This window comes from Heterodontus francisci, chromosome 5, assembly GCF_036365525.1.
Source record: "Heterodontus francisci isolate sHetFra1 chromosome 5, sHetFra1.hap1, whole genome shotgun sequence".
NCBI lineage: Eukaryota > Metazoa > Chordata > Chondrichthyes > Heterodontiformes > Heterodontidae > Heterodontus > Heterodontus francisci.
Window position 1 is genome coordinate 9,547,729 of NC_090375.1, and position 17,158 is coordinate 9,564,886.

At 53.1% G+C, this 17,158-nt stretch overlaps 1 protein-coding gene across 2 annotated transcripts in view; it reads left to right on the forward strand.

Annotated features, from left to right (window-relative positions):
• The first annotated feature begins 9,654 nt into the window (after positions 1–9,654).
• ttc39c (tetratricopeptide repeat domain 39C) overlaps positions 9,655–17,158 on the forward strand; it is a 197,899-nt gene continuing 190,395 nt past the window's right edge. The window contains exon 1 of one of the 2 annotated variants that reach the window (XM_068031091.1): positions 9,655–9,996. In XM_068031091.1, coding sequence (XP_067887192.1) covers positions 9,818–9,996 — 179 coding nt within the window. In that variant the 5' untranslated portion in view covers positions 9,655–9,817. The remainder of the gene's footprint in view (positions 9,997–17,158) is intronic. The other variant, XM_068031092.1, reaches the window with a different exon arrangement.

Here is a 17,158-nt window from a genome sequence, read left to right on the forward strand (position 1 = left end):
AGGAGATTCACCAGGATGTTGCCTGGGCTGGAGCATTTCAGCTATGAAGAGAGACTGAAAAGGCTAGGGTTGTTTTCCTTACAGCAGAGAAGGCTGAGGGGGGACACGGTTGAGGTATACAAAATTATGAGGGGCATTGATAGGTTAGATAGGAAGAAACTTTTTCCCTTAGTGGAGGGGTCAATAACCAGGGAGCGTAGATTTAAGGTAAGGGGCAGGAGGTTCAGAGGGGATTTGAGGAAAAACATTTTCACCCAGAGGGTGGTTGGAATTTGGAACAGACTGCCTGAAGGGGTGGTACAGGCAGGAACCCTCACAACATTTAAGAAGTATTTAGATGAGCACTTGAAACGCCATAGCATACAAGGCTACGGACCCGGTGCTGGAAAATAGGATTAGAATAGATAGGCGCTTGATGGCCGGCACAGACACGATGGGCCGAAGGGCCTGTATCTGTGCTGGCTAACTCTATGACTCTAATGCAGAGTTGACCCCTTCCCCCCTTACACTAAATAATGCAGAGTTGCCCCCGTTCCCCCCATTGCACTAAATAATGCAGAGCTGACCCCTTCCCCCTCATACACTAAATAATGTAGAGCTGACCCTTTCGCCCTCATACACTAAATAATGCAGAGTTGCCCCCTTCCCCCACCCCATACACTAAATAATACAGAATTGCCTCCTTCCCCCACTAAGCTGTTGTAGTATTAGTAAGTTTTTTTTAGCAGTAGCAAAGGGTCAAATAATAAATAAAGGAATGACAAGGTTGCTTCAACCTCGAGAGTGCACCTCCTGTGCTATTTGGGAGCTCCAGAATGCTTCCCGTATCCTGGAAAACCATTTGTGCAGGAAGTGTTGTCAATTGAAACAGCTTGAGCTTCGGGTTTTGGAACTTGAGCGGCAGCTGGTGACACTGCAGTACATTCATGAGGATGAGAGTTACGTGGATAGCATGTTTATAGATGTGGTCACCCCACAGCTTAACAGTATGAAGGGAGAGAGAGAATGGGTGAACACCAGACAGTCAAAAAGAATCAGGCTGGTAGTGCAGGAGTCCCCTGAGTGCATCTCACTCTCCAACATGTATTCCGTTCTGAATACTGAGGAAAGTGATGCTTCACCTGGGGAGTGCAGCCAGATCCAAGTCCTTGGCACCATGGGTGGCTCAGCTGCACAATGGGGTACAGGGAAGACTGGAAGAGCCATAGTGATAGGTGATTCAATAGTCAGGGGAACAGACAGACATGAAACCAGGATGGTGTGTGGCCTTCCTGGTGCCAGGGTCAAGGATGTCACTGAGTGGCTGCAGAGCATCCTGAAGGGGGAGGGTGAACAGGCAGCAGTCGTGGTCCACATCGGAACCAACGACATAGGAAGAAAGAGGGAGGTGTTCTTGCAGTCAGAATTTAGGGAGCTAGACAAGCAGGACCTCAAAAATAGTAATCTCCGGATTACTCCCAGTGCCACGCGCAAGTGAGTTTAGAAATAGAAGGATAAGACAGATGAATGCATGGCTGGCAAGATGGTGTAGGAGGGAGCGCTTCAGATTCCTGGGACGTTGGGACTGGCTCTGGGGAAGATGGGACCTGTACAGGCTGGACAGATTGCACCAGAACAGAGCTGGGACAGAGTTCCTTGCGGGATGTTTTGCAAGTGCTGTTGGGGAGCGTTTAAACTAGTTTGACAGAGGGATGGGGACCTGAGGGTAGACTCAGCTGGGACAAAATCAGAAATTAAAATGGAAGGTGGAAAATTAATGGATGAGTGTGAAGACAGAGGAAACGAGAGTTAGAAAATGAAAAAGTTTGGCAGTGCTCAATAAAGCAGATGAGCTGAGGGCACAGATAGACATGTGGCAGTATGATATAGCTATTACAGAAACATGACTTAAGGATGGACAGGAATGACAGCTCAACGTTACTGGCTCCAGGGTTTTCAGATGCCCCCTGTGTCTGCGTGGGTTTCCTCCGGGTGCTCCGGTTTCCTCCCACACGCCAAAGACGTGCAGGTTGATAGGTTAATTGGCCATTATAAATTGCCCCTAGTATAGGTAGGTGGTAGGGAAATATATAGGGACAGGTGGGGATGTGATAGGAATATGGGATTAGTGTAGGATTAGTATAAAATGGGTGGTTGATGGTCGGCACAGACTCGGTGGGCCGAAGGGCCTGTTTCAGTGTTGTATCTCTAAAAAAAAATGTGATAGGGAGGGGGATATGAAAGGAGGGGGTGTGGCAATTTTGGTCAAGGAAACTATTACAGCTGTGAGGAGGGATGATATGTTGGAAGGTTCATCAAATGAGGCCATATGGATTGAGCTAAGAAGCCAAAAAGGGGCAATCACACTGCTGGGAGTTTACTATAGACCCCCAAACGGTCAGAGGGAGATAGAAGAGCAGATATGTAGGCTAATCTCTGAGAAGTGCAAGAACAATAGGGCAGTAATAGTAGGGGATTTTAATTACCCCAATATTAGCTGGAATAGTTTTAGTGTGTTAGGAATTGTCCTTACCTGGTCTGGCCTACATGTGACTCCAGACCCACAGCAATGTGGTTAACTCTTACATGCCCTCTGAAATGGCCTAGCAAGCCACTCAGTTGTACCTAACCGCTACAAAGTCAATAAAAAGGAATGAAACCGGACGGACCACCCAGCATCAACCAAGGCACTGAAAACGACAACGGCAAACCCAGCCCTGTCGACCCTGCAAAGTCCTCCTTACTAACATCTGGGGGCTTGTGTCAAAGTTGGGAGAGCTGTCCCACAGACTAGTCAAGCAACAGCCTGACATAGTCATACTCACGGAATCATACCTTACAGACAATGTCCCAGACACTGCCATCACCATCCCCAGGTATGTCCTGTCCCACCGGCAGGACAGACCCACCAGAGGTGGCAGCACAGTGGTATACAGTAGGGAAGGAGTTGCCCTGGGAGTCCTTAACATCGACTCTGGACCCCATGAAGTTTCATGGCATCAGGTCAAACATGGGCAAGGTAACCTCCTACTGATTATAACCTTCCGCCCTCCCTGAGCTGATGACTCAGTACTCCTCCATGTTGAACACCACTTGGAGGAAGCACTGAGGGTGGCAAGGGCACAAAATGTACTCTGGGTGGGGGACTTCAATGTCCATCACCAAGAGTGGCTCGGTAGCACCACTACTGACTGAGCTGGCCGAGTCCTAAAGGACATAGCTGCTAGACTGGGTCTGTGGCAGGTGGTGGGGGAACCAACAAGAAGGAAAAACATACTTGACCTCGTCCTCACCAATCAGCCTGCCACAGATGCTTCTGTCCATGACAGTATTGGTAGGAGTGACCGCACAGTACTTGTAGAGACAAAGTCCCGCCTTCACATTGAGGATACCGTCCATCGTGTTGTGTGGCACTATCACCGTGCTAAATGGGATAGATTTCGAAGCGATCTAGCAATGCAAAACTGGGCATCCATGAGGCGCTGTGGGCCATCAGCAGCAGCAGAATTGTACTCAACCACAATCTGTAACCTCATGGCCCGGCATATCCCCCACTCTACCATTACCATCAAGCCAGGAGACCAACCCTGGTTCAATGAAGAGTGCAGGAGGGCATGCCAGGAGCAGGACCAGTCATACCACAAAATGAGGTGTCAACCTGGTGAAGCTACAACCCAGGACTACTTGCATGCCAAACTGCGTAAGCAGCAATCGATAGACAGAGCTAAGCGATCCCATAACCAACAGATCAGATCTAAGCTCTGCAGTTTTGCCACATCCAGCCGTGAATGGTGGTGGACAATTAAACAACTAACTGGAGGAGGAGGCTCCACAAATATCCCATCCTCAATGATGGGGGAGGCAAGCACATCAGTGCGAAAGATAAGGCTGAAGCATTTGCAACAATCTTCAGCTAGAAGTGCTGGGTTGATGATCCATCTCGGCCTCCTCCTGAAGTCCCCAGCATCACAGATGCCAGACTTCAGCCAATTCGATTCACTCCGCGTGATATCAAGAAACGACTGAAGGCACTGGATACTGCAAAAGCTGTGGGCCCTAACAATATTTCGGCAATAGTACTGAAGACCTGTGCTCCAGAACTTGCCGCGCCCCTAGCCAAGCTGTTCCAGTACAGCTACAAAACTGGCATCTACCCTGGCAATGTGGAAAATTGCCCAGGTATGTCCTGTACACAAAAAGCAGGACAAGTCCAACCCGGCCAATTACCGCCCTATCAGCCTACTCTCAATCATCAGTAAAGTGAATGGAAGGTGTCATCAACAATGTCATCAAGCAGCACTTGCTTAGTAATAACCTGCTCAGTGACGCTCAGTTTGGATTCCGCCAGGGTCACTCAGCTCCTGACCTCACTACAGCCTTGGTTGAAACATGGACAAAAGAGCTGAACTCAAGAGGTGAGGTGAGAGTGACTGCCCTTGACATCAAGGCAGCATTTGACCGAGTATGGCATCAAGGAGCCCAGCAAAACTGAGGTCAATGGGAATCAGGGGGAAAACCCTCCGCTGGCTGGAGTCATTCCAAGCACAAAGGAAGATGGTTGTGGTTGTTGGAGGTCAATCATCTGAGCTCCAGGACATCACTGCAGGAGTTCCTCAGGGTAGTGTCCTAGGCTGAACCATCTTCAGCTGCTTCATCAATGACCTTCCTTCAATCATAAGGTAAGAAGTGGGGATGTTCGCTGATGATTGCACAATGTTCAGCACCATTCGTGACTCTTCAGATACTGAAGCAGTCCGTGTAGAAATGCAGCAAGACTTGGACAATATCCAGGCTTGGGCTGATAAGTGGCAAGTAACATTCGCGCCACACAAGTGCCGGGCAATGACCATCTCCAACAAGAGAGAATCTAACCATCTCCCCTTGACATTCAACGGCATTACCATCGCTGAATCTCCCACTATCAACATCCTAGGGGTTACCATTGACCAGAAACTGAACTGGAGTAGCCATATAAATACCACGGCCAAAAGAGCAGGTCAGAGGCTAGGAATCCTGAGGGGAGTAACTCACCTCCTGACTCCCCAAAGCCTGTCCACCATCTACAAGGCACAAGTCAGGAGTGTGATGGAATACGCTTCACTTGCCTGGATGGGTGCAGCTCCAACAACACTCCAGAAGCTCGACACCATCCAGAACAAAGCAGCCCGCTTGATTGGCACCCCATCTACAAACATTCACTCCCTCCACCACCGACGCACAGTGGCAGCAGTGTGTACCATCTACAAGATGCACTGCAGCATTGCACCAAGGCTCCTTAGCCAGCATCTTCCAAACCCACGACCTCTACCAGCTAGAAGGACAAAGGCAGCAAATACATGGGAGCACCACCACCTGCAAGTTCCCCTCCAAGTCACACACCATCCTGACTTGGAACTATATCGCCGTTCCTTCACTGTCGCTGGGTCAAAATCCTGGAACTCATTTCCTAACAGCACTGTGGGTGTACCTACCCCAAATGGACTGCAGCGGTTCAAGAAGGCAGCTCACCGCCACCTTCTCAAGGGCAATTAGGGTTTGGCAATAAATGCTGGCCTGGCCAGCGATGCCTACATCCCATGAATTAATAAAAAAAAGAGGGAGCAGAATTCTTGAGGTTCATTCAGAAGAACTTTTTTGCCCAGTATGTGGCAAGTCCAACAATAGAGGGCGCAGTTTTAGATTTAGTTTTCGGAAATGAAGACAGGCAGGTGGAAGGAGTGGCAGTGGGAGAGTATTTTGGTGGTAGTGATCATAATTCAATCAGTTTTAACATAATTATTGGAAAAGGACAGAGATAGAACAGGAGTTAGAGTTCACAATTGGGGCGAGGCCAATTTTACTAAACTGAGGAGTGATTTAGTGAAAGTGGACTGGAAACAGCTACTTGAAGGTAAATCAGTGTCAGAACAGTGGGAGGCATTCAAAGGGGAGATTGAATGGGTTCGGAGTAAACATGTTCCCACAAAGAAAAAGGGTGAGACGGCCAAATCTACAGCCCCATGGATGTCAAGGAGTCTACAGGGTAAGATAAGGCAGAAAAGGAAAGCTTATGTCTGACACCAAGAACTCAATACTACAGAAAGCTGAGAGGAGTATAGAAAGTGGAGGGGTGAAATCAAAAAGGAAATTAGGAAAGCAAAGAGAGGGCATGAAATAATATTGATAAGCAAAATCCAGGTGAACCCAAAGATGTTTTACCAATACATTAAGAGTAAGAGGATAACTGAGGAGATATCAGGTCCCATAAAAGACCAAAAAGGTAACCTATGTTTAGGAGCGGAACATATTGGTATGGTTCTTGATGAATTCTTTGTGTCTGTCTTCACAAAAGAGGGGAACAATGCAGATATTGTGGTTCAGGTGGAAGAGTGTGAAGTATTGGATGTGATAAACATAGGGAGAGAGGAAGTTTTAATGGGATTAGCATCCTTGAAAGTGGATCAATCACCAGGGTCAGATGAAATGTATCCAAGGCTGTTAAACGAAGCAAGAGAGGAAATAGCAGAGAGTCTGACCATTACTTTCCAGTCATCACTGAATACAAGTGTGGTGCCAGAGGATTGGAGAACTGCTAACATTGTGCCTCTGTTTAAAAAGGGAGTGAGGGATAGACCGAATAATTACAGGCCAGTCAGTCTAACGTCAGTAGTGGGAAAATTATTGGAATCTATTCTGAGAGACAGCATAAACTGTCATGTAGGAAGGCACAGGTTAATCAAGGATAGTCGGCATGGATTTGTTCAGGGAAGATCTTGTTTGAACAACTTGATTGAATTTTTTGAAGAAGTAACAAGGAAAATGGATGAGGGTACTGCAGTTGATGAGGTCTACATGGAGTTTAGCAAGGCCTTTTGACAAAATCCCACATGGCAGACTGGTTAAAAAAATAAAATCCCATGGGATCCAGGGAAATGTGGCAAGGTGGATACAAAACTGGTTTCGTGGCAGGAAAGGGTAATTGTTGACGGCTGTTTTAGTGACTGGAGGGCTGTTTCCAGTGGCATTCTGCAGGGCTCAGTACTGGGTCCCCTGCTTTTTGTGGTGTATATTAACGATTTGGACGTAAATGTAGGGGGCATGATCAAGAAGTTTGCAGATGACACAAAGATTGGCCGTGTGGTGGATAGTGAGGAGGATAGCTGTAGGCTGCAGGAATATATTGATGGTCTGGTCAGATGGACAGAAAAGTGGCAAATGGAATTCAACTTGGAGAAGTGTGAGGTGATGCATTTGGGGAGGTCAAACAAGGCAAAGGAGTACAGGATTAATGGGAAAGTACTGAGAAGTGTAGAGGAAGTAAGGGACCTTGGAGTGAATGTCCACAGATCCCTAAACGTAGCAGGACAGGTCAATAAGGTGGTTAAGAAGGCATATGGAATCCTTTCCTTTATTAGCCGAGGTATAGAATACAAGAGCAGGGAGGTTATGCTGGAACTGTATAACTCATTGGTTAGGCCACAACTCGAGTACTGTTGTGCAGTTCTGGTCACCTCATTACAGAAAAGATGTAATTGCACTAGAGAGGGTACAGAGGAGATTTACGAGGATGTTGCCAGTACTGGAAAAGTGCAGCTATGAGGTAAGATTGGATAGGCTGGGATTGTTCTCCTTGGAATAGAGAAGGCTGAAGGGCAATCTGATTGAAATGTACAAAATTTTGAGGGGCCTGGATAGAGTGGAGGTGAAGGGTCTATTCACCTTAGCAGAGAGGTCAGTGACGAGGGGTCATAGAATTAAAGTGATTGGTAGAAAAATTAGAGGGGAGATGAGGAAAACCTTTTCACCCAGAGGGTTTGGAACTCACTGCCTGAAAGGGTAGCTGAGGCAGAGACCCGCAACTCATTCAAAAGGAAGCTGGATATGCACCGCAAGTGCTGTAAGCTGCAGAGCTACGGCCCAAATGCTGGTATGTGGGATTAGAATAGGTGGATCGTTTTTCAGCCGACACAGATACGATGGGCCAAGTGGCCTCTTTCTGTGCCTTAAACCTTCTATGATTCTATGGTTAGAGTCATACCTCGCTCCAAGGAAGATGGTTGTGGTTGTTGGGCTGATAAGTGGCAAGTAATATTCATGCCACCAAGTGTCAGGCAATGACTATCTCCAACAAGAGAGAATCTAACCATCTCCCCTCGACATTCAATGGAGTTACGAACGTTGAATCATCCACTATCAACATCCTGGGGGTTACCATTGACCAGAAACTGAACTGGTGTAGCCATATAAATAGCAAGAGCAGGTCAGAGTCTAGGAATCCTGCAGCGAGTAACTCACCTCCTGACTCCCCAAAGCCTGTCCACCATCTACAAGGCACAAGTCAGGAATATGATGGAATACTCTGCACTTGCCTGGATGGGTGCAGCTCCAACAATACTCAAGAAGCTCGACACCATCCAGGACAAAGCAGCCTGCTTGATTGGCACCCCATCTACAAACATTCACTTCCTCCACCACCGACGCACAGTGGCAGCAGTGTGTACCATCTACAAGTTCTCCTCCAAGTCACACACCATCCTGACTTGGAACTATATCACTGTTCCTTCACTGAGCAATAAATACTGGGAGAGAAGGTGTAAAGGTGGCGAGTGTGTCCTGGAAAGATGGTAAGCCCAAGAGAGGGTGTGAAGGTGGAGAGTACGTCCTGGAGAAGCCTGGAGAGATGGTAACCCTGGGGTGAGGGGGGAGGGAGTATTTTTGTTCGTGGGCTGTGGATGTCGTTGACTTGGACAGCATTTAGTGCCCTAATTACCCTTGAGAAGGTGTTGGTGAGTACCTTCTTGAACCGCTGCAGTCCACGTGAGGTAGGTACATCCACAGTGCTGTTAGGAAGGGAGTTCCAGGATTTTGACCCAGCGACAGTGAAGGAACGGTGATATAGTTCCAAGTCAGGATGGTGTATGTCTTGGAGGGGAACTTGCAGGTGGTGGTGTTCTCATGCAACTTTTGCCCTTGTCCTTCTAGGTGGTAGAGGTCGCGGGTTTGGAAGGTGCTGTTGAAGGTGGCTTGGTGAGTTGCTGCAGTGCATTTTGTAGATGGTACACACTGCTGCCACTGTGTGTCGGTGGTGGAGGGAGTGAATGTTTGTAGATGAGGTGCTACTCAATTGGGCTGCTTTGTCCTGCATGGTATCGAGCTTCTTGACTGTTGGAGCTGCACCCATCCAGGCAAGTGGAGAGTATTCCATCACACTCCTGACTTGTGCCTTGTAGATAGTGGACAGGCTTTGGGGAGTCAGGAGATGAGTTACTCGCCTCTACCCTCTGACCTGCTCTTGTAGCCACGGTATTTATATGGCTACTCCAGTTCAGTTTCTGGTCATCAGCGAACATCCCCACTTCTGACCTTATGATTGGAGGAAGGTCATTGATGAAGCAGCTGAAGATGTTTGGGCCTTGGACACCACCCTGTGGTACTCCTGCAGTGATGTCCTGGAGCTGAAATGATTGACCTCCAACAACCATCTTCCTCAGTGTTAGGTGTGAGGTTGTGTCAGCCTGCGGGTGGAAGGTGTGAAATTGGAGAGTTTGTCCGGGAGAATCCGGGAGAGTTGGGAACCCTGGAGTAGGCAGAGCAACAGGAAGGAGTTTGCGGCTGATTGGCTGGGGGCGAGGGGGGTGAAAGGTCACCGTTGCCATGTCACTGCCTGCGCGTTGCCAGGTGCGCGCTGGACGGACCGGGCGAGAGGACGCGGAAGGAGCAGCATTGAGCAGCGGCGGGATGGAGTGAGCGGCGGGGCCGGCGAGGAGGAGGAGGACGACCGGGATTTTATCAGGCCGGATATCCACTCAGCCGACTCCGGTGCTGCTTGGACTGAAGCGGTACTCGGCGGAGGGACGGGATGGAGCGCAGGCGGGGGGAGGCCTCGGGCTCAGCCCCCGGCCCAGGTTCGGACTCCGGCTCCGGATCGGCGGCCAGCAGCCCCCAGCAGCCGGACGATGCCGAGCTGGCGCTGGCGGGGATTAACATGCTGCTCAACAACGGCTTCAGGGAATCGGACCAGCTCTTCAAAAAATACCGGTGAGATGCGGCTCGGGTGGGATCGTCTGCAGTAACTTCACCGGGTTCTGTGATAGACCCCGTCCCGCTCTACCCCCCCCCCCCCGTCCCGCTCTACCCCCCCCCCCCGTCCCGCTCTCCCCCCCCCCCCCCGTCCCGCTCTCCCCCCCACCCCCCCCGTCCCGCTCTCCCCCCCACCCCCCCCCGTCCCGCTCTCCCCCCCCCCCCCCCGTCCCACTCTACCCCGCCCCCCCCCCCGTCCCGCTCTCCCCCCCCCCCCCCGTCCCGCTCTACCCCCGCCCCCCCGTCCCGCTCTCCCCCCCCCCCCCCCGTCCCACTCTACCCCGCCCCCCCCCCGTCCCGATCTACCCCCCCCCCCCCGTCCCGCTCTCCCCCCCCCCGTCCCGCTCTCCCCCCCCCCGTCCCGCTCTCCCCCCCCCCCCCCCCGTCCCGCTCTCCCCCCCCCCCCCGTCCCGCTCTCCCCCCCCCCCCCCCGTCCCGCTCTCCCCCCCCCCCCACCCCGTCCCGCTCTCCCCCCCCCCCCCCCCCCGTCCCGCCTCTACCCCCCCCCCCGTCCCGCTCTACCCCCCCCCGTCCCGCTCTACCCCCCCCCCCCGTCCCGCTCTACCCCCCCCACCCCCGTCCCGCTCTACCCCCCCCCCCCGTCCCGCTCTACCCCCCCCCCCCCCGTCCCGCTCTACCCCCCCCCCGTCCCGCTCTACCCCCCCCCCCCGTCCCGCTCTAACCCCCCCCCCCGTCCCGCTCTACCCCCCCCCCCGTCCCGCTCTACCCCCCCCCCGTCCCGCTCTACCCCCCCCCCCGTCCCGCTCTACCCCCCCCCCGTCCCGCTCTACTACCCCCCCCCCCCGTCCCGCTCTAACCCCCCCCCCCGTCCGCTCTACCCCCCCCCCGTCCCGCTCTACCCCCCCCCCCGTCCCGCTCTACCCCACCCCCCGTCCCGCTCTACCCCACCCCCCGTCCCGCTCTACCCCCCCCCCCCCGTCCCGCTCTTCCCCCCCCCCCCCGTCCCGCTCTACCCCCGCCCCCCGTCCCGCTCTACCCCCGCCCCGTCCCGCTCTACCCCGCCCCGTCCCGCTCTACCCCCGCCCCCGTCCGCTCTACCCCCCCCCCGTCCCGCTCTACCCCCCCCCCCGTCCCGCTCTACCCCCCCCCCCCGTCCCGCTCTACCCCCCCCCCGTCCCGCTCTACCCCCCCCCCGTCCCGCTCTACCCCCCCCCCCGTCCCGCTCTACCCCCCCCCCCGTCCCGCTCTACCCCCCCCCCCGTCCCGCTCTACCCCCCCCCCCGTCCCGCTCTACCCCCCCCCCCGTCCCGCTCTACCCCCCCCCCCGTCCCGCTCTACCCCCCCCCCCGTCCCGCTCTACCCCCCCCCCCCGTCCCGCTCTACCCCCCCCCCGTCCCGCTCTACCCCCCCCCCGTCCCGCTCTACCCCCCCCCCCGTCCCGCTCTACCCACCCCCCCCCCCCGTCCCGCTCTACCCCCCCCCCGTCCCGCTCTACCCCCCCCCCGTCCCGCTCTACCCCCCCCCGTCCCGCTCTACCCCCCCCCGTCCCGCTCTACCCCCCCCCCGTCCCGCTCTACCCCCCCCCCGTCCCGCTCTACCCCCCCCCCCGTCCCGCTCTACCCCCCCCCCGTCCCGCTCTACCCCCCCCCCGTCCCGCTCTCCCCCCCCCCCCCCCGTCCCGCTCTACCCCCCCCCCGTCCCGCTCTACCCCCCCCCGTCCCGCTCTCCCCCCCCCCCCCCCGTCCCGCTCTCTCCCCCCCCCCCCCCGTCCCGCTCTCCCCCCCCCCCCCCGTCCCGCTCTCCCCCCCCCCCCCCGTCCCGCTCTCCCCCCCCCCCCCCCCGTCCCGCTCTCCCCCCCCCCCCGTCCCGCTCTCCCCCCCCCCCCCGTCCCGCTCTCCCCCCCCCCCCCCGTCCCGCTCTCCCCCCCCCCCCCGTCCCGCTCTCCCCCCCCCCCCCCCGTCCCGCTCTCCCCCCCCCCCCCGTCCCGCTCTCCCCCCCCCCCCCCGTCCCGCTCTCCCCCCCCCCCCGTCCCGCTCTCCCCCCCCCCCCCGTCCCGCTCTCCCCCCCCCCCCCGTCCCGCTCTCTCCCCCCCCCCCCGTCCCGCTCTCCCCCCCCCCCCGTCCCGCTCTCCCCCCCCCCCCGTCCCGCTCTCCCCCCCCCCCCGTCCCGCTCTCCCCCCCCCCCCCGTCCCGCTCTCCCCCCCCCCCCCGTCCCGCTCTCCCCCCCCCCCCCCGTCCCGCTCTCCCCCCCCCCCGTCCCGCTCTCCCCCCCCCCGTCCCGCTCTCCCCCCCCCCCCGTCCCGCTCTCCCCCCCCCCCGTCCCGCTCTCCCCCCCCCCCCGTCCCGCTCTCCCCCCCCCCCCGTCCCGCTCTCCCCCCCCCCGTCCCGCTCTCCCCCCCCCCCGTCCCGCTCTCCCCCCCCCCGTCCCGCTCTCCCCCCCCCCGTCCCGCTCTCCCCCCCCCCGTCCCGCTCTCCCCCCCCCCGTCCCGCTCTCCCCCCCCCCGTCCCGCTCTACCCCCCCCGTCCCGCTCTACCCCCCCCCGTCCCGCTCTACCCCCCCCCCGTCCCGCTCTACCCCCCCCCCCCGTCCCGCTCTCTACCCCCCCCCGTCCCGCTCTACCCCCCCCCGTCCCGCTCTACGCCCCCCCCCCCCCCCCCCTGCTCTATGCCCCCCCCCCCCCCCCCCCCTGCTCTATGCCCCCCCTCCCGGCCCTTGCTGCTGCTCCTCCTCCTCCTCCACCCTCCTCGCCCACTGTATGCCCGCTCTGCACATCCCTTCTATTAATGATACAAGGTAGGAAGAGGCCATTTGGTCCATCCCACATGTGCTGGCTCTTTCAAAAAGAGCTCGCCAATTAGTCCCTTGCTCCCCCTCTTTACCCTGTAAATGTTTCCCCTTCAACTATATATCCAATTCCCTTTTGTAAGTTACTATTGAATTTGCTGCCCTCTGGTTACTGATTGTCCAGCCACTGGAAACAGTTTCTTCTCATGTACTCAATTAACACCCTTCATAATTTTAAATACCTTTATTAAATCGTCCTTTAATCTTCTCTACTCTGAAGAGAATGATCCCAACTTCTTCTGTCTCTCCACATAACTCATCCTTGGTCGCATTCTAACAAATTTCCTCTGCAACCTTGAATGATTCCCAGAATTGGACACAGAATTCCAGCTGAGGCATATCAGCTCCACCTCTATATAAAAGCAAAATACTGCGGATGCTGGAAATCTGTAATAAAAACAAGAAATGCTGGAGATACTCAGCAGGTCTGGCAGCATCTGTGGAAAGAGAAGCAGAGTTAACGTTTTGGGTCAGTGACCCAACTGGATGCTGCCAGACCTGCTGAGTATCTCCAGCATTTCTTGTTTTTATTACAGCTCCACATCTCTTTGGTTTGAAGAAAGATGGTCTCGTTAAAAGTATTCAATTTATTCTAATGTTTTAAAATATAAACTGGTGAAGGAAGCTTTCCAACTTATCGGATTATAACTGGCTGTTTCAATTCATGGAAAGAATGTTAATGGTAGGAAGATTAGTTCCTACCAGCCTGTGGTGATGCTGTGGTAAGTAGGCTGCCTACATATGAAGGAAGAACAGGTGTTGCTTGTTCTGACAATTGGGTTAAATATTTAAAGTCAAATTTTTGTATCAAGATCGCTGATCGGGGATGCTATGTAGTACTATTCTGCATATGAAGTACTTGAGGCTGTGACTATTGAGAGATCCTTGTATAACATGGAAACAAATGTTTCTAGTGTTTGTAAGTTAAGGATGTTTGATTTTGGACCATTATTGGGTTGAGATTTTAAGACGAAGCCAGTTTTTAATGATTCACTTAAGTGTTTAGAGAACACCCATACATTGAAGTAAATAGTGTCTGGTGTTACGATTTTTCACTTAATTACTCTGGGATTAGTTTTTTTTATTCATTTGTAGGATGTGGGTATTGCTAGCTAGGCCAGCATTTGTTGCCCATCCCTAATTGCCCTTGAGAAGGTGGCCTTCTTGAACCGCTACAGTCCATGGGGGTAGGTACACCCACAGTGCTGTTAGGAAGGGAGTTCGAGGATTTTGACCCAGCGACAGTGAAGGAACGGCAATATAGTTCCAAGTCAGGATGGTGTGTGACTTGGAGGGGAACTTGCAGGTGGTGTTCCCATGCATCCGCTGCCCTTGTCCTTCTAGGTGGTAGAGGTCGCGGGTTTGGAAGGTGCTGTTGAAGAAGCCTTGGTGAGTTGCTGCAGTGCATCTTGTAGGTGGTGCACGCTGCTGCCACTGTGCATCGGTGGTGAAGGGAGTGAATGTTGAAGATGGTGGGTGGGGTGCTAATCAGTGGGCTGCTTTGTCCTGGATGGTGTTGAGCTTCTTGTGTTGTTGGTGCTGCACCCATCCAGGCAAGTGGAGAGTATTCCATCACACTCCTGACTAGTGCCTTGTAGATGGTGGACAGGCTTTGGGGAGACAGGAGGTGAGTTACTCGCTGCAAAATTCCCAGCCTCTGACCTGCTCTTGTAGCCACTGTATTTATATGGCTACTCCAGTTCAGTTTCTGGTCAATGGTAGCCCCTAGGATGTTGATAGTGGGGGATTCAGTGATGGTAATGCCATTGAATGTCAAGGGGAGATGGTTAGATTCTCTTTTGTTGGAGATGGTCATTGCCTGGCACTTGTGTGGCATGAATGTTACTTATCAGCCCAAGCCTGGATATTGTCCAGGTCTTGCTGCATTTCTACACGGACTGCTTCCGTATCTGAGGAGTCACGAATGGTGCTGAACATTGTGCAATCATCAGCGAACATCCCCACTTCTGACCTTATGATTGAAGGAAGGTCATTGATGAAGCAGCTGAAGATGGTTGGGCCTTGGACACTACCCTGAGGAACTCCTGCAGTGATGTCCTGGAGCTCAGATGATTGACCTCCAAGAATCACAACCATCTTCCTTTGCGCTAGGTATGACTGCAACCAGCGGAGAGTTTCCTCACTGATTTCCATTGATTCCAGTTTTGCTGAGTCTCCTTGATGCCATACTCTGTCAAATGCTGCCTTGATGTCAAGGGCAGTCACTCTCACCTCACCTCTTGAGTTCAGCTCTTATGTCAATATTTGCAGGGGCTGTCCACACTGGAAAATATTTTCCAATCATTGATCTAGCACTCTTCTCTTGATTTTCCTGCACATCCACAGCCCCTCTCGTCATCTGTACATATTGATCAAAGAAAAGACCCTGCATCACAAGCTGTTCTGTCACCCAAAATCGTAGTGTTTATTGCTCCATGTTCTCACCACTCTCTTGGTAAAGAATTGGGCGGTTACAGATACTTCCTTCAAAGGAGACATTAAACTTGGTCCCCAACCACAGGAGGAGGAGGAGGCCACTCAAGCCTGTTCTGTCATTCAATTGGATTTGCATCTCCACTCCATTTAACCTGTCTTGGTAACCCTAAATACCCTAACCTTTAAAAAAACCTTGTAATTTTGAGTTGAGCCTCTGCTTCACTGCTTTTTGGGGGGGGTGAGAGAGTTCCAGACGTCACCCGTGAACAAGCTAGCTCTAATTTTAAGGTTATGCCCCCTTGTTCTGGAATCAATTAGATGACCTCTTAATCTTTACACTGAATGGGATACACTAACAAAAATTTGCATTTGTTTGCACCTTTGACACAGTAAAATATCCGAAGGCACTTCACAGGAACAAAGTTTGACAATGAGATATTAGGGTAGATGACTAACTTGGTTGAATTTTTCGAGGAGGTGACTGGATGTGTAGATGAGGGTAAAGCAGTTGATGTAGTGTACATGGACTTCATTAAGGCTTTTGTTAAGGTGTACATGGGAGATTGGTTAAGAAGGTAAGAGCCCATGGGATCCAGGGCAATATGGCAAATTGGATCCAAAATTGGCTTAGTGGCAGGAAACAGAGGATAATGGTCGAGGGTTGTTTTTGCGAGTGGAAGCCTGTGACCAGTGGTGTACCACTGGAATCGGTGCTGGGACCCTTGCCGTTTGTGGTGTACATTAATGATTTAGACGTGATTATAGAAGGTATGATCTGTAGGTTTGCAGATGACATGAAAATTAGTGGTGTCATAAATAGTGAGGAGGAAAGCCTTAGATTCCAGGACGATATAGATGGGCTGGTATGATGGACGGAGCTGTGGCAAATGGAATTTAATCCTGAGAAGTGCATTTTAGGAGGACTAAGAAGACAAGGGAATATACAATGGATGGTAGGACCCTAGGAAGTACAGAGGCTCAGAGGGACCTTGGTGTACTTGTCCATAGATCACTGAAGGCAGCAGCACAGGTAGTTAAGGTGGTTAGGAAGGCATATGGGATACTTGCCTTTATTAGCCGAAGCATAGAATATAAGAGCAGGGAGGTTATGATGGAGCTATATAAAATGCTAGTTAGGCCACAGCTGGAGTACTGTGTACAGTTCTGGTCACCACACTATAGGAAGGATGTATGCGATTGCACTGGAGAGGGTGCAGAGGAGATTCACCAGGATGTTGCCTGGGCTGGAGCATTTCAGCTATGAAGAGGGACTGAAAAGACTAGGGTCGTTTTCCTTGGAGCAGAGAAGACTTAGGGGGGACTGAGGGGTTTCAGGTATACAAAATTATGAGGGGCATTGATAGGTTAGATAGGAAGAAACTTTTTCCTTCAGCGGAGGGGTCAATAACCAGGGGGCATAGATTTAAGGTAAGGGGCAGGAGGTTTAGAGGGGATTTGAGGGAAAAGAATTTTCACCCAGAGGTTGGTTGGAATCTGGAACACACTGTCTGAAGAGGTGGTAGAGACAGGAACCATCACAACATTTAATAAGTATTTAGATGAGCACTTGAAACGCCATAGCGTACAAGGCTACAGGCCAAGTGCTGGAAAATGGGATTAGACTAGGTAGATGCTTGATGGTCAGCACAGACACGATGGGCCAGACTCTATGACAGACAGCTTGGTCAAAGAGGAAAGTTTTAAGGAGCATTTTAAAGGAGGAGTTAGAGAGGCAGGGAGGTTTAGGGGGGGGGAATTCCAGAGCTTAGGGACTTGGCAACTGAAGGCACAGCCACCAATAGTTGAGTAATTAAAATTGGAGATGCTCAAGAGGCCAGAATTAGAGGAGCATGGATATCTTGGAGGGTTGCAGACTGGA